Consider the following 21,982-nt stretch of genomic DNA (forward strand, 5'->3'; position numbering starts at 1 on the left):
GGGAAGTGGGGAAGGTACCCTGCAGACGTCAGCCAGACGCTCTGCCTCTGGGCAAGTGGGAGAGGACTGAAGGAGGAGGGAAAACACCGCACCAGGGCTAGATGGAGGAGCTTCTGCCGCTGCCTTTGAGCGTGGATCTGGAGAGCTGGAGCGTTCTGCTTCCGTTCTCCCCCTCAGGAGGCCATTCCTCCATTTTTTTTTTTAACCCAAATAAAGAGGGGGCGCTGGGCTAAGCCGGTATAAGCTACTCAGCACAGCAGACCTCGACTCGGCCCCAGGCTAAGGCCAGAGAAGTGGCCTTAGGGGACGCTGAAGTTACACGATGGCGGGAGGGGAAGGGTCTCCGAGCTCCTCTCCAATCACGGCTGTAGCTATTTGCATGTATTATGTTAATGAAGACCTCCCGCTCCGCTCCCACCCGCGCTCCCGCCCCCTCGTAGGTCCAGGCGGGCTGGGCGAAGGTGAATATATTATGCTAATAAGGAGGCTCCTGCGGGAGTGGGCGGGCCGCGCTCCAGGCGCGCGCGCACTGTCTCACCCGCGAGCATCCCGGGGTATTTAAGGCTCGCACAGGCGAGGCTGCGGAGCTACTTCAGGGGCCTCGCGGCTAGCGACCGCCGCTTGCGCCACTCGGTTCTCCTCTCTTCTCTACCCCTCTGGCACCCTTCGGGGGCCTCGCTCTCTCCCCCGTCTCTCTGCATTTCTTTTTCTTTTCGGCCTTGGACTGCTCCAGGTGGGACACGCCAGGTCGGCGTGTAGAAAACCCCGGGATAGGTAGAGATAGGCAGGCAGACGCAACAGGTCGGAACAGGGAGAGAGGCTCGCGGACCCTGCGCCTCCGCGCGGGGGACCACTAAGAAGGTGTCGGCTCTTGGGGGGGGGGGTCAAGAAGAGCTGCCCTGGTGGGTTTCATTTCAGCTGTGACCCCCGGCGCCACACAGTTCCCGGCCGGGGGGTGCTTTCCACTCCTAGCTGGAAGGGGAGAAGGAATCAGGAGGAGGGTCCAAGCCTGCTGATCCGGACGCCGAGGCACGCGCAGGTCCATCTCCGAGCCGGGGCTCTCACTCTAACCAACTAGTTGTGCAGCCGCGGGGACTGAAGTTTAGAGGAACCGGCCCTTCCTTCCCTTCTAAGATTATTGGAGGAGGTAAAGGGTGGCAGGCATAGCTGAGGCCGGCGACCCCGCCAGGATGTTGGTGAAGAAGCTTGCAGGGAAAGGAGCGGGACAAGAGCCTGGATCAGAAGATCCGCACCCCTCAGGACAACGTTGTGCGGGCACCATGCCCTCGTGCGCTGCCCTAGCGACCCTCCTGTCAGTGGTTGCTGTGGCTTTTTGTCTGTATCTTGGGGTGAAAACCATCGATCTCCAGGCTAGGATTGCCGCTCTTGAATCTGCTAAAGGGACTCCTTCCTTCCGTCCGCTGCCTGACACCATGGATGAGCTGAAGGCAATGGTTCAGGAGAAAGTGGAGCATCTCTTGGCTCAGGTGTGAAAGGCTGGGTATTTTACACGTGGATACAGTTTTGCATACAGGTGTGAATCCTGTGTGCAGGGCTAGCTTCGACCCTTACCGTCTGCGTAGTTGGCTTGACTGTCTGTGCCAAGGACGGAGTGTGTGTTAAGTACCTTGGGTATTGATTGATACCAAGTCTGTGGCTGATAGCTTCCCTTACTCTTCCCTAGTGCTTGCATGCTAAACATATAGGGAGGTCTAAAAGAGGGAAGGGTGGCCTGGATAACGGGAATATGGGAGGGGGAGCCTTTTATTTCTTTTTAGTTTTCTGTAGTCTCATTTTTACAGAGAATACTCATTGTGGACATAAGAGCTCATATCTCCTTCTCAGGGAAAGGTTAGGAAAACAGGTTCTATTAATATACAAAAGGTAATAATTTTCAAGTGAAACTATACTATACAGATTCAAAATCATAAATTCCACCCTTCGAATCTTTTCATGTTCAAACACTTAAAAAAAGTTTTACATTTGGTAAAATGTCTTGATGTGCAGGTATTGATGAATGCAGAGCCCTTGAAGTTGAGAGTTGAAAGCAATCACATTATTAATTATTATTATTGAATTTACTTCCAATGAAGAGTCTGTGTAGCAGCTGACACTCACGCACGCACTCTTGGCCACAGTGCCTTCAGACCTGCAGCGTCTCACTGCTAGGGGTTTGCACTGATTGCTTATGCCTGGGCTGAAGGAGAGGGTGGCGGTAATTGAAGACTGGAGAAAGATGCTGGCCAAACCCCGCAATCCCAGCTACCATGTCGGTGGTCATTGTCTTATTTTAGGACTTGGATTCTGTTACTTTTTGACTGGAGTCCAAGTACATATGTAAATATTACTTATGCAAGCTATTGGATGCTGGTAAATCGGGCATGTGGCCAGAGAGCCCCTAAAGATCCCAGTTCTCCTCAGTGCTACTGATGATTGTGTCAATGCCTCTGCTTTCCCTACAGAGATCCTACGAACACATGGCTAAAATAAGAATCGCAAGAGAGGCACCGTCAGAGTGCAACTGCCCAGCAGGTAAAATGGACCCCATTTAACAATGTTTCCTCCACAGCAGAACACTGAAAAAAAAAGAAGAAAGTTGTGTGCTGTCAAGTCTACCTGTAATAATAGTAGCCCAACCCCCTTTAATGAAACCAATATGTCTCAGTCCAAAATATGTCAAAAGCCCCTAAATATTATTGTATGTGGCACACTAAGGTCTGTTATGGCAGAGTGAGGTAGCTAGAGACGATCACATGGATGATATACAAAGACAGAGTTCTTATAGTCAGAGATCAAATGTCTTCCATGATCTTATGAAATAATGTCTTTTTTTTTTCCTTTTGGTGAAAATGACTGTTGAACTTTTAGATTCTGAATTCCCTGGTGTCTAATGCTATATCAGTGCAGCTGTTCTGGCTGCCTTTGGTATACAGTTAGTTGTATATTCTGTCCCATCAAAGAGGCTCTCTCCCCTGTACTGAAACAGAAGACAAAAGTAACGTTCTTTTTTAACTTGGACTCCCATTTAGTGAACTCTTAGGACCTCTGTGACCTCTCAGGACAGGGTCTGATGTTTCTACTGTATTTCTGTGACATTTGAGGGCGCTATTCAATGACGGTACCTACGAGAGCAGGGAAGAGAGACATCAATGAATAACCCCCCACCCCCACCCCATCAAGCCAGGGTAATTGTAATTCTCCATTCACAGACCTCCGAGACTTGAAATTTATCTGTAGATTTAACAATTTAAAAGATCTTGGATGATGGCCATTGGAAAACATTGAGTGGATTCAAATAATGCAAGTCATAAAATCCCACGAGTGTTAATGTTTTCTTTCAGATAAACACTGTAACGCATTTATGAACATTTTACCGGGCATGTAAGGTGATTCTTTTACATTTTATTTAATGTTCAAGAATATGATACCTAGCTGTTTATATAGATAGGTGCTGCATCACTATTTGGTTAACAACGGATCACGTCCTGTAGGATAATCTCAGAAGATTACATCATCTATTGATACTATAGCCTTTCAGTTCGTGTAAATGCAGCTTATGAAACTGTCTAACAACACGCTCCTCCCTGTTAAGTGGTACCTGACTGTGTATGGAAAGGCTAGTTCCTGTATTTTCTTGATATCCTGAATTATTTTTTTGACACAGCTAACCCAGCTGCTGCCTTACACATCAGTTTAAAATATGAACACCAGATTGTATAGCATACACATTTTAAAAACTTCTTTTTAAAGAAATTGTGTGTGTGTGTGTGTGTGTGTGTGTGTGTGTGTGTGAGTGTGTGTGAGTGTGTGAGTTTGTACGATAGCACTTGTATGGAAATCAGAGAAAACCTGAAGGAGTTATCTTTGTAGGTCCCCCAAGTGGACCCCACCTTTACCCACTGAACCAGCTCGATGGCCCTGTAGCACAGTTATATATCCAATTACATTGCTCACCATTCTGGAACTATGTTTTGTTTTTTTTTTTTTTCAAACAAAGGCATTTTGACTGAGAAGATACTGCTGAAATGTTGATACAAACCTCTTATCCCAGCTAGACAGAAGGTTAAGCTCAGTGCCTGCCTGGGCTACAGCTTAGTAAGATTCAGTCTTTAAAAAAGAATGTGTGGAGCTCTTGATGTAGCTCAGTTTTAGAACACTAGCCTAGTATGTGTGAGGTTTAGGTTTTAACCCCCGACACACAGGGGAAATGGGGAAATATATACATACATAATAATATGTGACTATTTGAAATTTTAAGTTACCTCTGACGTTAAAAGGAAAATCATGAAGGAGTTAACATCTGAAAATGTGGCTTTCATTCATAGTTGTTTTAAGTTGGGACAGACCTCAGGAGTCAGATATTTAAGGAAGTCACATTTCCAGCAGAGGATTAAACACATAATCACCTCACCGCTGCTTGGGATTATTTAAATTCTGAAGACACCTGGTACTGAGATTCACTGACCACACCCCTTAGAGCCCAGTGCTTTTTGGTATGTAATGTTTTTGCTAGCCGTATGTAAAGTGGTTCCTGTTTAATTTACTGGATTCTTACTGAATTTGGTAAAAAGTTGAAAAGTATCCTCTGCTGCTCTGAATTCTTTTATCTGTGATGACATCACAGCTCATGATGTTTAATGTAACCTAATTATCACTTGATGTGAAAGAAAGCTAATACATTTAGAGCTGGCCTTATGTTATCTTGGGAGATTACACTTCCAACTGTTTTTCATCATAACATGACGATTTATATGGGATTTACTTGCCTTTTTTCTTTTTTCTTTTTTAAGTTGGCCCTCAGTAATAGCTGCCTTACCTCCTCATCACCACTAGAGCCCCACATTACATCAATTTTTACCTGCCTCCTCAGCAGTGACTCTTGGAAGGTGTACCTTCCAAGAGTGCATGGCCCCAAATCATCACTGTTCTGGAAACGCCTCCCTCTGCTTGCCTAATAACCAGGCATGACAAAAAACAAAGACACTGTATCCTGGAGAAAACTGTTTCGAAATATGGTCAGTGAGATATTGTCCTAGGGAATGAGCGGGCCAGCCAAGGACTAGGACGGAGCCACAGCACTTCCCACCTGGCCTGGCTCTAGCTGTGACTAAGAGTTGTCACAAAGACATCTGTTCGTAGGACAGAGCTAGACAAGTCTGTGACCTCAGCTCAGTTCCTGTGGACAGATGCCCACCCCTTGAAGTTGACACTCTTGTTGACAGTCTCAGCAACAGAGCCAAAGGCCTATGGCAAAAGAGTAATGCCGTGTTGTTAGTGTTTACTTCAAATGCTTTTTGATAGACCCCAGTTCCCGAAGGGGTTTTCCAGGTAGGGTGTAAGGAAATAATAAAATTCATAGTTTGTTGTTGTTTCTCTTCTCACAGGAAGGAGCTTCTGTGGGAGAAGGATGAGCTATTTATTGAATATTTTCTTAATGTAGGAGATACACTCTCTAATTTTCATAATAGCCCAGAGAATTAACTTCTAGTGATCTGCTTTAATGGCTGAGGAGGCTGGGACTCAGGGAAAGTAGTTAATGTTCTAAAGTCGAGGTGAGGACTCATGCTCGTATATGAGAGAACTAGAAGCTAAGACCTAATGAAGAGCAAAGAATCAGCATTTAGAGCAGGGTACCCCCAGACTGGAATTGTGGATCTGCTACTGCTGACGTGTGACCTTGGTTGAACTTAAGAACCAAGTGCGTTTCATTTCATCATTTGGAAAAAAACAAAAAAACAAACCAAACAAAACAGAAAACAAACAAATACAGTCTGATGTTTTAGTGTTTGTGTGTTAAGTTGTAGTTTCTATCTTTAATTTTTTTCTTCCTCAGTGCTCTGCATACACTTCGTCACTAAGCTATACCGTGGAGCCAGACCACTTTTATTTTAAAATATTTTTCTTAAAGATTTCTTTACTTACTATTTATATAATATCCTGCCTGCACGTGTGCCTGTGGGCCAGAAGAGGACACCATATCTCATTATAGATGGTTCCACATAGTTGCTGAGGATTGACCTCAGGACCTTTGGAAGAACAGCCAGTGCTCTTAACCTCTAAGCCATCTCTCCAGCTCTGGAGCCAGACCCTTAAACCTGTCACTTTTCATGCTATTTAACCGCTACTTAACCTTACTGCACAGAGTTACATGTTACAGGTGGGAAGAGAATCTTAGAGATGCTTGCTCGGAACCCACTGTCTAATTAACAGCAAGCTTTGATATAAAACCATGCTTAGCTGTACAGAAACGTATGTTTGTATCCACACAGATAACCACACTAGAATTCCTATTTTTGCTGTACCTGTAATGTTTAGTTCTATACAGATATTTGTATTAGTCTCTTAAGATATTTTTATCAGTGTTGCAGGGAGAACTTTTGACATTTTAGGTGAAGTGTGGCTAATGTTTAACATAGGAATTGGGCTTACCGGAGCATGGGATAGTCAAAAGTATCTTTGTAGTCTCAAATCTGCTATTTACAGATAGCTTACCTATCTGACTCATTTTCAGACTTGTTTTTTTCAGTAGCTTTACTGAGGAATAATTTATATTTCAACCCACTTTAAGGTTTGTGATAAGTTTATAGTTGGGCAGCCACCCATTGCAGTCAACTGGTAGGTCACATTTGTCTCCCTGATAGCTTGTACTTGCTTCACTTGTGAACTCAAGAGAAGCTTTATTTTAGAAAAGTTTTGCTTTGGAGAAACTCCGGAATCATAAACGAAAAATCTTCTCCGCCAAAGCTCTGTTTAGCAGGGTACTTGACTTAGCAGTAGCTGGGCCTGGTAGAGTTGGCATTTGGGACTTGGCCTTGATAAAGTTTGACCTTCAGATGACAAAAATAAGTTGGCTCATTCTGCAGATAGATTTCTGTCTTGGGTTCTCTATCAGTGTCTTATACAAAAGTATATATAAACCAGTCGCTCTTATGGAAGAGCTTCTATGTTGAAGCAGGTAGAGAATGGTGGAAGCCAGGTAGACAAACAGAAGATATTTAGATCATTAGATATTTTGCGAGGTCCCTGAACACCTTCAACATCTATGAAGATGGTAATGCATGAAGCAAGAGCACATGTAGGTGAATTGAAGAACCTTATGTTCATAACTGTGCATGACACAGCACAGGTGCCTGTTTGTAGGACATCATTTCCCCTGGTGTTAGAGGAGCTCTTACAGTACCTTCTTTTCAGAAAACTATTCTTACTAATATTAGAAAACTGTTTCTTACTAATATTTCACTTAGGCTACGCTTTTATTTTTAAATGAAGAGACCACACAGCAAATAGAGTGCTTCAAGTAAGAGACTTATAACGTATAGACCTTAGTCATAGAAAGGAACAACAGAAGCAGTTGATAGACAGTGAATGCAATTGCTTGAATAGTATTCAGTGATAATGATGGACATTCTTCTCCTGTAAGACTAAAGAGCACAGTGTGACACGCCAATACCTCCAAGCATTCGTGCTAAATTGTTTTGGTTCTAATGAGAACAGCAGTTTGGGCGTGGCACTTTCAGTTGGTCTAATAGTGACAGCTGGCAAAATGCCCTAGTCAAGGGGCCAAGGACAAATTGCCTCTTGAAGCGGTGTTCTTGTTCTTAACTTCTTGTTGGCTGCTCTTGTCCGTAAATTAAGCATTGCTTATGCTTTTCCTTAGTAATTCTGGGTTTTGATGAGCTGGGAGTTATTGGAGAGAGTGTTCTCAATTCTTGGTGGAGTTCAGTTCATGCTTGCTCACTGTAGCAAGAATGTGTAGGAACGATTCCTCTCTCAGGGCTGTGATAACCTACTTTTCCTCCCGATTGCTTCGCCATTGTGCAGAATCAAGTACACGGTGCTGATGAAAGCAGTGTCTGCCTGGCAGGCTTAGGTCTGGGAGGGGAGAAGGAATGTCAGTCTTTATCAGGATTAGGTAGATGGGAGCAAGCAGCATTCAAGGAGACTTGCCAGAATCAGGACCACTCAGCAGGGGTTCGGGAAGGGGGCATTTCCTGATGCAGGGGGATTCTCCCCCCCCCAGACACTTATCCAAATAGCATTAGTCTGTTACCTTGAGTGGAAGCCATCCAAGACCTATCATGAAAAAAATAGTGCTTAAGTTCCCTCCTACGCCTTTATGAGCATTACTTGGTAGTTTGATGGAAGCTGAGAATGTGAAAACAAGGCATGAGTCAGTCTGGGCTGCAGACTGAAGCTCAGGATGGGCTAAGCACAGGAGCAGCCCCACCCTCCTCAGTTTGCCAATAGGGACGAACTTTTGTGCTGTGGTTTTTATGTACCATGATATTTAACATTTTTCACTACGTTCTAATTTGTGTTTAAAGAGGACCATGGCATGCCCCGATGCCTGCTTTCTAGACCTGGGTATTCAGTGGTATCTTTGGCACTTGTTCTGCAAATATATTTATATCTATATCTAAGCCTACTTAAGATGTGATGTTGTGAAGGAGTAAATGCTAAGTGTGGGATGCAGAAGGGGAAAATCAGTAGCAAGCTAAAAGTGAGTACTTTTCACTGGTGTCCTAGAGTCCTTCAAATGACCACTCCATAGGCCACTGGATGACAGAATTCCTTGTGGAAGTGGTACCAAGTGGCAAGCGCCTCCTCTTTGTGACCACGAGGAGGAACTGAGCCGAATAGCAGAACCTGCCCCTACTCCCATCTGCCTTTTCCTGTCCCAGTTACATCTGTTGCTGACATCATTTCTTGAGAGGAAGCAAGAGATTTCTTTAAGATTTGAAGGTTGCAGTAGCTTATATTTGAGATATTTAAAATTCAGCACATTTCACTTTATTTACACAAAGTCTTATATAGCTCAGACTATCCTTGAAGTCAAAATGAGGTAGGAGATGACCCTGTACTTCGGATGCCCCCTGTCTTTCCTGCATAAGTGCTGGGATCACAGGGCTGCTCCATTACGTCTGGTTTTGTGTAATGCATATTAGGAAACACCTTGTTAACTGAGCTGTATCTCTAGCCCCAGATTTCACATTTATGTCAGGCAGATTTGGCTAGTGAGTAGCTAGGTTCACAGCTATGACCTTTGGGTTGGTATTCCGGTATCTAGATGCAATGAACCAGATGCAATTGGATTTGTCAAATGGGGACTTTTAGCTTCAAATTTCAAATTTCATACACTGCAGAATAACCCGAGCTGCTGTCATGCTTCTGATACCACTGTCTCTGCAGGGCCTATTTCAGCTTCAGTGTGACTCTTATCACCACACTCTTTCTCCGGTAAGAGCATTTTAAAGACAGTGGTGTTAGTTGTGAGAAATGCTAAAACTTGGTTCATTTGATTATAAATAATTTAGACTTTTGAGAGTTCCAGTCTTCTAGATTATAAGAATGTCTGACTTTTAAAAAAAAACAAACAAACCCATTTAGTTCAGGTTCTGCATCCTGTTTTTTTCTTTACTCTTCCTTACATAACACATGCTCATACACGGACACTCACACAACTAATAAGACAAATTAAACTGTGCTGACCACTTTTTAAAAGATTTGTTTATTCATGCGTGTGCGGGCATGCGCATATGCACACACACGAACATACATGGGCATGCCGCAGAGCCCAGGAAAGAGTGTCATATCTCCTAGAGCTGGCCTTACAGATGGCCATGGGCTGCCGCCTGCAGGTGCTGGGAGTCAAAGTCTGCTTCTCTTCATCAGGAGTGTACACACTTGACCCCTGGACTCCCTTGCCAGTCCCCACATTTTAAATATAAGAGTAAAAACCTTCTGTTGTCCATCATTTTCCTCATGGGGCTCCTAAGGCCTCCAAAGGATCTTAGGACTCCAGGGAACCCTGTTAGAAAAATTGCTGGAAGTGCAGCGGTCAGTGCCACACTGGCAGCTCTGTTTAGAAATACACTGCACTTGTCAACCAGAACTTCTCTCCAGAGCTATACACCGGAAACATTTCTAGAAATGATGGAGTTAAGTGACATAGAGAAATTGTTGAAACAGACATGACTGGTCATTTGAATTTACATATTAACATGGGTTGTAGATTCCAGCAGTTACCGCAGGAGCCTCTGGAAATTAACAGTGTTTTATCCAATAAGGGGTATGATGCAGTACATCTCATAGAGAAAGTATCAATCCGTCCCTAGCCACCACTGTGGCAGGTACCGCAGAAGGGAAATTGAAAGCCAGTCTTCTACCTGCCGTTGAAATGAACGTCCTCTGCCACTGGCACTGTTGGAGGCTGTGTGAACAGCTGGTTGTGGACAGTTCTTTAAGTACAGCACCTTGCCCAGTCATCTTGTAGGCCAGGCAGTAGAATGCTCAGAAACTGTAAAAGTCAGTGGTGAGCAATTTTACTCTGGAGTACATAAGTCTCAAATGATGGACTTCCAGGAAGTCTAGATAAGAAAATACATTTTATCTTTTAACCAGCTGCTTTACTTTATGGGAGAAGTCAGTTATCTATAAAGCGGCAAGTATGGGACGACTGGTCAAGTGGAAGGCTGGAACAATTAGGAGCCGAGTAAGTGCGCTGTGAGATGTAAGAGGTGTAACCAAACCAGCTCTCTCTCCTCACTTCGCTTTCCCCTGCTGCAATGCCGCTGGATTCCCAGCCCACAGCCGAGGTTAGCAAGCCCGGCAGCCGGACTTGCTCTTACCATTCATGTGATGCATCTGGAAGTTTTTAATAAAAGAAAACCTCAAGCATTGAGAAATGACATCCGTAAAGAAACTGAGGCTTTTATGTTCTTGTATTTAGTTTCCTCCTGTGCGGAGTTATTTAAGGCTCTAAATTCCAGCTACTTCTAAGGATGTTTTCCTGAGTATCAGGCTTGTTCTTGCAATCAAGTTCTGAAAGCGGAATGCCGTGAGTACTGGTAAAATTTATGCTGCCATTTTTTGAATATAAAAATGGCTAATTTACTTTTATAGCGAAGGATATACTTGGATTGAATGATCTGAGGTGTAGTTTGCATTTTTCTATGTAAACCCACAGTGCATTAGACTCAGAGTATGTTTCCCTTTAAGCCTTCATATTTTTTCAGCAGAAAACCCTTGTTCCCATCATCAATCGTCAGGAAGAAAGCACAGACAGAGGAATTTTATAATCAGCCGCCTAGCGCCCCTAGGTGTATCATATATCACTTCCTCATCATTTTCAATTTATTACCAGTCTGCGCTTTTGTTTAACTGTAATCACATGCTACTAACATTTTAAAGTTACACTGGCTTCATGCTTATGAGATGCGATGGGATTAATAATGTCAGTTGGATTTCTGAAAACCAAGAGTAAGTACCACACACTCATGCACAGGCAGAAGAGTGATGCTCCACTGGGGCCTCAGGGGAGCAGCGGTGCCCCAGAAGGCTCTGCTGTGGAATGGCACGCGTGTCTGTGAAACTACACAGACAGAAGGCCTTGCTCTGCATGATGGTCAGGTCACCCTATTTCTCCTCTTCTCTCCTTGCTAGCACAAAATAAGCTTTCTCCTCCACTCTCTGTTTAGATTTGTAAGTGGGAGTGTATGTATGTGTGTGTGTGTGTGTGTCTGTGTGTAATTGTGTGTGTGTGCACCTGAGTACAAGTGCCTGCAGAGGCCAGAAGAGGGTGTCAGATCTCCCAGAGCTGCAGTTACAGGACATGGTTAGGTGCCATGTGGGTGTTGGGAGCTGAATCCTGGTCCTCTGTGAGAGCACTGTGTACGGTTAACGGCTATCTCTCTAGCCTCTCCCCTTCCATTCTTTGACTGGTTGGCCACCTTCTGGTCCCAAAGCCTCTCTAGCTTTCCCTGGGAACAGCTGTATTTATGATTTCATTCATTGGTACTTTTGAGGGACATCAAGAGCAAATAGCAACAGCATCACCAAATTTCAGAAAGTAATTGTTTTCTCAAAAACTGATAAAAGATAATTTTCAAAAAAGTTGGAAATGATTCCTTTCATACTGGTACTTAAAGGACATGGCTTAAGGGTCCTAACTTGTTAAGGAAGGAACCACTGAGCTGTCATAACCTGTTCAAAGGAGAGTTTAAAGACATCTCTAGTTCAGGAATGTGAAATAGATGTATGAATGGAGACAAAAAAGACTTGTTCACAGTGAAAGAAGGAAGTCAATTGCATTGGGAAATTACTCTCTATAGATTAGAGTTTATTTTACTTTGGCATTATTTATCTACAACTTACCAAGTTATATGATGCCTCCCAGAGAATCATAGTCCAACAACTGGGCAAAATATGGTATAAACAGTGTCTTCTGGGACACAATATTTCCTCTACATTTCTTTTTTAAAATTTATTTATTTATTTATTTTAATTAATTACAGTTTATTCACTTTGTATCCCAGCTGTAGCCCCCTCCTACATCCCCTCCCAATCTCACCCTCCCTCTTCTTCTCCCATGCCCTTCCCCAAGTCCAGTGATAGGAGAGGTCCTCCTCCACTTTCCTCTGACCATAGCCTATCAGGTCTCATCAGGACTGGGTGCATTGTCTTCCTCTGTGGCCTGGTAAGGCTGCTCCCTACCCAAGGAGGAGGTGATCAAAGAGCCAGCCACTGAGTTCATGTCAGAGACAGTCCCTGTTCCCATTACTAGGGAACCCACTTGGATACTGAGCTGCCATGGGCTACATCTGTGCAGGGTTTCTAGGTTATCTCCATGCATGGTCAATGGTTGGAGTATCACTCTCAGAAAAGACCCCTATGCCCAGATTTTTTGGTTCTGTTGCTCTCCTCTTGGAACTCCAGGACCCTCCAGGTATTTCTATCTCCCCCTTCTTAAAGACTACATAATCACATCTGAAGCTGTGGAGCTAGGAGCCTCCAACAAGAGAAAACATGCAACATCAAGAGAAATACTATTTTCCATATATTATCACGAATATGAACTTGCTGAAGAGGACCATATAGTGCTCCTATTTGGGAATTTCTGTTTAAAAGAGATTTCTTCCCATGCGCTGTAAAACAAGTTCCCAAGGGGAGTCCAAGGTGGCGGCGGCTAGCGCACACCATAGCTGAGGGGCACAGGATCCTCTACATTTCTAAAGCAAACAGAGAGGAAGCCATACTTCAAAGGGTAGGCCCGAGAGGCAGAGCCAAATCCCATGGTTCTGTTCGCAGCAGTACAGTAATGATTATGCCATGTCCTTGCATGTTAGAGGCTTGCAGGTTATAACTAGTCAACTTTTTCACTGTTGCTAAAATCAGTTATTTGAAGGACAGTTCCTGTTAGCTTAGCTTGAACACTGAGGCCATGCCAGTGAGTGCAGTGTCTGTATCATGGGCACGGCTTACCTAAGTGGCTTTAAAATCATGATGGTTTCTTTCCAGCAGAAACCACAATGGAAGATCAGTGTCTTGTGTTTAGGAACCAACAAGTGTTTCCAACAACATGCATGGAAGGGCTGCCTCTGCTCTGTGTTTTGGAAATTACGCCCGAGTAATCACCTTCTCCTTTCTCCATTTCTATACTTTAGGGAATCACCTGGATTCATAACAGTGGTCTAATATAACAGATGTCTAATATAACGTAACTAGAAGGACAAAGCATAATGTCACAGTTCCATAGTCATAAAAGATTTTGTAAGGAACTACATTACGATTTTTCAAATCGTAATGACTCAATTCCATGCTCTTGATTTACATTCTCTACTGATTATATTTAGCAACAGAGTGAATATGATGTTTTGTCAAGTTTTGGCTCATAAATGGTGTTTGTCCCATAATCTACAATTCTGTGTCTTCCTTTAGTAAATGGAATGGAGAAGCAAATCCCAGGTCTTCCTGTGTAAGATTGGGAGAGTCTTGCTGGTGGGTAATCCTAACAGTAGAGATCGACCCTGAGGAAAATGCCCCTACTATTTTAATAGATGCAGCTTAACCTTGTCTTCTATACTCTATTTTATGGTACTTTCCGGGGGCAGGAAGAGCATAGTAAGATTTTTTTTTTCCAATCTGGATTTCCATCTATTTATAAAACCCAAGTCTAGCCTTGCCAGGATATATTAGAATAATGATTATTGAGTAAACTTCCAGCTGCTTCATTTTACATGTCTTGGGAACTTGCTAAAAATTGACCAAGTGCTTTTATTTCTGATGCTGTGATAAAATGCCAGGGCAGTGGCTCTCAATCTTCCCAATCCTGCGACATTTTAATACCTTTCCTCATGTTGCTGTGATCCCCAACCATAAAATTATTTTTCTTTGCTACTTCTATGCTATGAATCATAGCAGTGAATACCTGATATTCAGGATATTTGATATGCAACCCCCCAAAGGGGTCATGACCCACAGGTTGGGAAATTCTGTGCTAGAGCCAGAGAGGTGGGAGGTAGAGGTGGACAGAACACAATGGATTTGTTTTTAATTGCCTCCTTGTTACTGCCATGAATCTACTGGTTAGCACCTCTGGGCTTGTCTATATACCTGTGATTCTTCTACTTGATTTTCTTTTGTGTGTCATCTGAACTGTGTTCCTCAGAAGACCATTAGTTTTTCATGTCAACAAATGTTCATGAAGAATAAAAGGCCTTCAAGGTCAAATAAGTGAGATACTCACTGAGACCAACAAGATAAGCGGTTTGTTTATTGTGAATCTGTAAAATGGGAAATACAATGTAATTGGGATACATTTTATTCCCTTTCACATAAAATAATGTAAGATTAAGGAGTTCCACGGGCTGATAAATGTTGTCTAGTACATAAATACACTGAGGTCTGGTTAAGAGGCTTGAGCTACTTCAGCTATGATTGCCCAAGTGTTTCTGGTTAGCAGATGTGCAGCTTGAAGATGGAGAAGTGTACATGGAGAGCATGGGTAACTGGAGTTGGTGGTCCAGCCGAAATGATGGCAACAGCAAAACCCAAAGGCCAGGTTGTGGTGTGGGGAGCATTAGATTAGGGTGTCCTGCTGTCAGGTTAAGTGTAAAATCAACTCCAGCACATTCAGGTAACGGTCTAGGACCTTTGCCAAAGATAGCAAGTCTTGATTCATATTTAGTCTGGTGGAGGCCGAACGTGAGCTCTTAGTTCAGTGTGAGCCTGGCCACAGGGGCTCCCCGCATCAACTATACACATGCCTTGCATTTCCGAGGAAGAACGAACTAACACACTTCCACACGATTACCCTCCTGAGTTAATGCACTTAATTTATCTTCAGACACATTTTAGAATAGCTGGCCTATTAGGTTAAGAATATTACGCATTTTTTTTTCTTTAAAAGTGTGTTCCTCATCCTTTGTTTCCTTAGTAGTTTATCATAAGTGGAGCAATGAAATTAGAATTAAGTAGGTAGAATAATTTGACACAATTAAGTATTTAATTTATATTAAAGCCTTTACATGGGGTCTGAATCAAGCAATCTAGCAAGAGATAGCTTAAATGAATTTGCTCAGAACTTCACAGAAATATCTAGAACACAGCAAACAAGATTTTAAATAAAGGTAGCATAAAGGATGAAAACATTCTTTCTTATAAAGGTAATATTATACTTACTGTACAAACCTCACTATATCTTTGTGATACTCATATAGTCATTTATCACACTTTAATAATTTATTTTTTCCTTTTTTAAAAAATACATTTACACATAAAAAAATTTTTTTTTTGAGACAGGGTTTTACTATGTAGCTTCAGGTAGTCCAGAACTCAGCTTGATGAGAATGGTCTGGAACTCACAGAGATCCCCCTGCCTCTGCCTCTTGAGTGCTGGGTTTAAAGCCAGGAGCTACCACACCTGGCTATTTAGATTTTTCTATAAGTAACTTTGCAATTGGTAGTCTGATACCTAAGTCTGTGCATATGGCTGCAGTTGCCTCTGGGTGTAATTGCTGACTGAAAGCTGTGAATACTTTCCTAACATATATAGCTAAACCGAGTTTAGTGAGTGAATGAAAGCACTGGTTTTGCAGCAGCCACAAACTTTCGCTATCTCTCCAAGGGTGTGTGTGGGCCATGCAGTAAACTCCTCAAGGGTATGAGATGGGAGGGTGATAACCTGAGTTTGTTTTCTGGAAGGAGAGAGCCGAATCCTGAAAGTTGTCCTTTGGTCTTCTGTACACTTGTATTGGGATTCATGCATGCACACATTCATCCCCCCTCGCCCCCAAATAGTGATGAAATAAAAATGTAAAAGAGTACCGTAGCTATGGTGGAAAAGACTTGAAGTCACAGAGATACACGTTTATTGCTGTACAATTTCCATCGGAACTAGCCTTGAACCATGGAGCCTTTCTATTAACAGACATAAATGTGTGTGTACACAGCGGAGTAAAATTAAGTAATTTGATACAAAATGGATGGTCATTGTGCTGAGCAAAAAAAGCCAAACTCAGACAAATACTCCATGTTTTCTCTCATGTATGGAATCTAGATTTAAACTGTATATGCATATGTAAGGTGCATACAGAACAGTGGCTTTGGGAAAAGGAAGGAACCCAGCAGGAGAAAGTGTTGAGCACATAAGTGACGGTTTCATAGTGAAACCCATAATTTTGAATCATGAATACACATTAATATAAAATTCCCCTTGTCTTCCCATTCTTATGACCCTTTATGTCAAATCCATAATGTTTTGTTGGGAATAGCTTTGGTCTCCCCACCCTTTATTTATTTGTAGCAATCTTAGTTATTTCCATCTTCTGGCTTCTGATTACTTTCTTTTTGTTCTATAGGAAAAAAAAATATACCTGGTTAAGTGCAAAAGTTTAGTTTCAATAATGCTTCTTGAGGTTTGGTCTTGAAGGCTTTGTAGGATCTTTGGCTTCTGTTTTTTCTTACATTTAGGGAGCTGGATTTAAAGCTGGGCTGTAAATCCATCAGCATCCTACTGAGTGTTCTAGAAGAACTGAGGAATTGCTCAGTGGGAACTTTATTGTTCATATTAAAAAAGATGATTTCACTGAGGGTTGAACTAGCTTTAAAAACAACCTTGAAGCAAAAATACTGTTCGAATCATCACAGTCCCCCAGAAAGTAGGTTTTTCTGCCGCTTGTTGGTTGGAGTGTTGATGACCTCTGGCCAGCCAGCTAGGAAAGCCTGTGGTTGCATTAACAGCTGTACTCTGGACTGCAACCTAAAGAGGACAGTTGCTATTCTCAGGGTATTTTTAAAGAAGAAAGTTCAGCATAGTAAGCTATCAAAAGCTGTATTATTGTAAAATAAAGACACAGTCTTAAAATGTTCCTGTGTAGGCTCATTCCTTAGCATTGCTTCCCATTAACTGGCCTTCCGGCTCAGCCACTTCTGAGAGTTCCAGCTTTACATTGGTTTTCTTGGAAATAGCCAGGTTAGCAATTATTAAATACACATTTAAGAAGCTAAAGGGAATAACTGTACAAGCGAAAAATTTCTACCACATTCATCTACTAATCTTAGCTTTCATTAACTTCATGTTTCAGAAATTTATAATTTTCTTTTGGTTAAATGAAAGGCACATTAGGAAAAAAATTAATGTGTCTCCCCTTTTAAAAAAATGACTGAACATAAAATTTCATATATTTTCTGATCCTTGGATCTAAAACCCTCACTGGAAGTTGTGTAAGTAAAGCAGACATTGAAATAGAATTGCGAATCAGTTATCACACTTGGGGGTTAGTTTATTTTCTATTATGGTAAGAATATTTCTATCACAGTGAAACACTATCATTGACCCTCAACCCTCAGGACATTAGTGTTAAGAAGTGGTTGAACAAGGAAGAGGCTCAGTACCCTTATGGAAGAGGCCTGAGGGAGATGTGCCTCCTCATTTGAGGGTGCATTCTTGAGGACCAGGCCACTTATGAGGCAGGCTGAAAGCCGCTGGGATCTTCAAAACTTTAATTCTATAAACTACACAGTTTGTCCTACTTTTGTTGTATCTGAAAAATGTAGTAAGATGCTTATATATTTTTGTCAAGTTTAGTCCTTTAAGGGAAATTGATGTCATGTTTAAGTTCTCAAATTCTTCATAAACATAAATGAAACTAGAAAGTTCTGTGGGGATAATATTCTTATTTTAACTACATTCTTAAAGGAAGGCAATTTCTCCCAATTAGTCAGCCCTAAAATCTTAGTAGCATATTATACATTTTCAAAAGAAATATATTTCTCATATATTTAATAGCATATTTAGTTCTTCAGAATACTGTGAGACATGGTAAAAAGCTCCTGAACGCTAGGAATAAGGTTTTTTTTTTTTTTTTAAACAGGAAAAACATATAAAACATTTTCCTAGGAATTATAGGACTCAATTCAATAAAATTAATAGTTCAAGGCTAGAATTTTTCTCCGAGGCTGCCAAGGTTTCCTTATTTCAGTATACTATTTCAGCTTATGTGAAATGTGAATGCTAGACAGGATACAATCATGGTGCATTTACCAAGTTGTGCATGCTTGTCTGGCTGGTAGTTACGCTGGGTTTGAAATGATGAAGACCAGAGTCTATTACCGAGCTGCTGCATTGAGATGGCCTGGACTGACGTGCTCATTCAGCTCCTTTGTTAAGATTGCAGCACACACTGGACTTCTAAAAGTGAGAAACAATACTTGCGGAGTGCTGCAGTATAGAGATGACCAGATGTTAGGCAGAAAGTGCACCGACTGGGCTGTGGAATCCGCGGTGGAGAGATAGGAATGCCGCTTGATCAGTCCTCTGAATAATTCCCAAGATGTTTGCTAGTGTGAAATTTTGTCATGGCTTTCGACAAAGACTGTTATTTGTGGAGGTGAATGACAACACAAGTTTTTCTTGGGACATTGTTCTGGTAGTCGTGTAGTACAATTCCAAATCGGTTGCTGGATGTTTCCGGAAGACGAAGTTAAAAAAAAAAATGATTTTAATTGGCAGAGTGCAGGGAATCATTTGAAAGAAGGGGGGAGTTAGTAAGACCTGGAGAGTACAGGAGCACCACAAGGACCAAATATATCAGGGCACAGGGGTCTTTCATGATACTGTTTCTCCAACCAAGGACCATGTATGGATATAATCTGGAACCCCTGATCGGATATAGCCCATGGTAGCTCAGTGTCCAAATGGGTTCTCTAATAAGGGGAACAGGGACTATTTCTGACATGAACTCAATGGTGAGCTCTCCCCCCCCCCCTTCACAAGGGAGGAGCAGACTTGCTAGGCCACAGAAGAGGACATGGCAGCCAGTCCTGAAGAGATTTGATAAGTTTCCCGTCAGATGGATGGGGAGGAGGTCCTCCCCTGTTGGTGGACTTGGAAAGGGGCAGGGAGAGGATGAGGGAGGGAGGGATTGAGGGAGGGAGCCACGGCTGGGATACAAAGTAAATAACCTATGATTAATATAAAAAATAAATTAATTAAAAATAGTTTTACATCTAAAGATTTGGTAAAGATTGCCACCCTACTCCACCCCTGTTTGGTTTAGCCATGCCTTTTGTTCTTCAGCCAGGTCGTTTCCTTAAAGTGACCACTTGTTAGTTAAGTCTTTTAAGACAATCGTGTTATGAATGTGTTCATGATGTAGGTCTTTACAAGTGAGATCCTGTCTGGTTAAATACATTGGTCATTGAGAAAACAGATTTCCCAACCCACTTATCCTTTTCTGAAGCATGGATAGTAATAGAAAAGTAATAATGCAGTGTTAGTAATGAATTGTTCCTGGGACACAGTACTATGTGATACAAAGTTTGAATCGTGTATGTGATATTTTGTTTGGTTTTAAAAGAGATATTGGCATGCTAGAGCAGTTCTAGAGAAAGGAACCAAGTCTAACCGCTGCTGCAGGAAAATGAGAAGAATGAATGGAAATGATTTCAAAAGACAAAATCCTCAAGATGGCAGTGGTGATGTTAAGGAAAGCATGGTGGTTGCTTTCCGGTGCAGTGTGGGTCATTTCTACTGTGGAGCAGAGCTTTGGTCCAGGAGTAGATGGTAATACGAAACAAATCTATATCTAAAACAAAAGGATCTCTACACACACACACACACACACACACACACACACACACACACACACAAAACAATCGGTGTTCTTTAAAAATGGCGTTCTTTTGCTGTAGTGTGGTCCCTGAGAGAGACCCATCATTGACTTCTTCACCGTGATGTTCCCTTGTCCTCAGAAGATTTAATACAACCCAGCTTTGTAAGAACCACACCCTCAACTTAAAGGCTACCTTGTACATGTCAGAACCTGTGACATAATCTTTGTTCTTGAAGGTTTATCATGTGAGGACATGGAACAGTTATAAAGTGTGGTCAGGTCTGTGAGTGAAATAGATGTGGAGGAGGGGAATGGGCCAAGGAGAACATTGCAGAACAGATTGGGTTAACCATGAATAGCCCGGTTGGGATGAGGTATGGGTATGTTTGAGGAAGGATGACAGGAAGTCAAATGATCGTGTGACATCTTGCCTAAGGTGGTAGTTCTTGGCATTTTTGGCATCGGCATCAGGCTGATGGTGAGAAAAACTCTAGAGCCATTTTAACTGCAACTCTACCAAGTGGTTGCCTTTTAAACAAGTTTACGCAGGAGAGAAAAAACCCCAACATTACATGCTATTTTAAATATTGCCTGGGGTTGAGTGGAAATGGTCACCTTTGTTAACATTTCTTGTAGGAAAGGAAGACAGGAATATTGAACTCTTTGGGAAAATGACTGATGCCATTAAAGGGCACTTATTTCCCAGTGGAAGTACATTTACTCCTTGGTCCTCTCTATGTCCTGAAGGCATTTCTGGCACATTCTATGCTTGACCACATTCATTGCTCTCTATTTGTGTGACTAGATGGTACAAAGATGGGTCACTCCACATCTGTGACCCTGTTTGTCCCCAATACACTATTCTTCTCATTAGGACATGATGGGTCATCTCAGACTAAATCTTATAAAACTTTGGGGGAAAGTGGTTTTGGGGAAAAGGTTATTTTGTGACAGACAGCCGTCAATTCAAAGCCTGCTTGGTGTCAGGGTTGAAGGGAAATATAATGGTCCATAAGAGCTCATAGGGGTTCCTTTATTAGAGGAAAAGGACTGACGGCCTTCTCCATGTGAGGTCATACACAATGCACAATAGATCCAGTGCTTGCTTCTTAACCATGTGAGTGACAACTTCATGAAGTGAGCCAGGCTTTTTCTATAGACCCACGGGCAAGACATTTACTCATCGCTACTAATGCATTGTTGGTGGGCTCAGACTGTCCTTTTTTAGAGGGACTAAAAAGTATTTTGGAAAGAGATTAGCTTCATAAAGAGGACCATTGTTTTTGCCTTCTTTGCAAAGACCAACTTTTGTATTTTAAACACAGTCAAAGGGCAGCTCAACATCCAGTAACATCTGAATCTTAATTATTTGTGATAATTTATAACCAGTGGGTTTTGATGTCCTAACACATGCCAAAAATGTAAAGTTAATCCCATGTATTAGATCAGAAGATTTGTGGTAGAAGGTACCAATAACATTTTAAAGCATTATAATTGTCTTTTGGGCTAGTCTATTTAAGTATCAATTATATTAATTTATTCGATTGAAGTTACCAATTATTTTCAGTTTATATATAAATTAGTTTCTCATTAGTATTTTCAAGAGTGTTGTATATAGAGCTAAACTTTATTTCTTATAATTAAGTTTATTATTTAACTGATAGGTAAAACCACAAAGTTATGCATATTAGTGAGATATCATATAATATTTAGAAAAATACACATATTGTAAAATATTTAAATCAAGTGCTTATTTTCTCCTTTATTATTTCTTTAGGGTGAAGGCTTTCCAAATATTTTCTTCTAGGGTTTTGAAAGTACAGTGATTTACTGTGGTCTATAGTTACTCTACACAAAAAATCTATCACCACTTTTTATTCTAACTTAGTAATGATTCGTCTAGCTTTACCTATCCTTTCCCTCATCTCCCCTAGCCTTTGGCAACTAGCCTACTGTTCTCACCTGCTATGAGGTAATTTTAATTTAAGTTTAGAAAGAGTGTTTTTATATATTTCTCTGAATCCTTGCACTATTTTTTGTTTTTTTTTGTAGACAAGTGGCCAAGTATTTAATAGTTGTAAATGAATCTA

General features: G+C 41.7%; 1 protein-coding gene across 1 annotated transcript in view; it reads left to right on the forward strand.

Annotated features, from left to right (window-relative positions):
• Positions 1 to 699: 699 nt before the first annotated feature.
• The window catches only part of Col25a1 (collagen type XXV alpha 1 chain), a 410,134-nt gene continuing 388,851 nt past the window's right edge, over positions 700 to 21,982 (forward strand). Inside the window, exons 1-2 of the mRNA XM_055628339.1 lie at positions 700 to 1,487; positions 2,463 to 2,532. Of these exons, the coding sequence (XP_055484314.1) occupies positions 1,191 to 1,487; positions 2,463 to 2,532 (367 nt within the window). The 5' untranslated portion in view covers positions 700 to 1,190. The remainder of the gene's footprint in view (positions 1,488 to 2,462; positions 2,533 to 21,982) is intronic.

Source organism: Psammomys obesus, unplaced genomic scaffold (assembly GCF_907164565.1).
Source record: "Psammomys obesus unplaced genomic scaffold, mPsaObe1.curated_primary_1811, whole genome shotgun sequence".
In the NCBI taxonomy this organism is placed as follows: domain Eukaryota; kingdom Metazoa; phylum Chordata; class Mammalia; order Rodentia; family Muridae; genus Psammomys; species Psammomys obesus.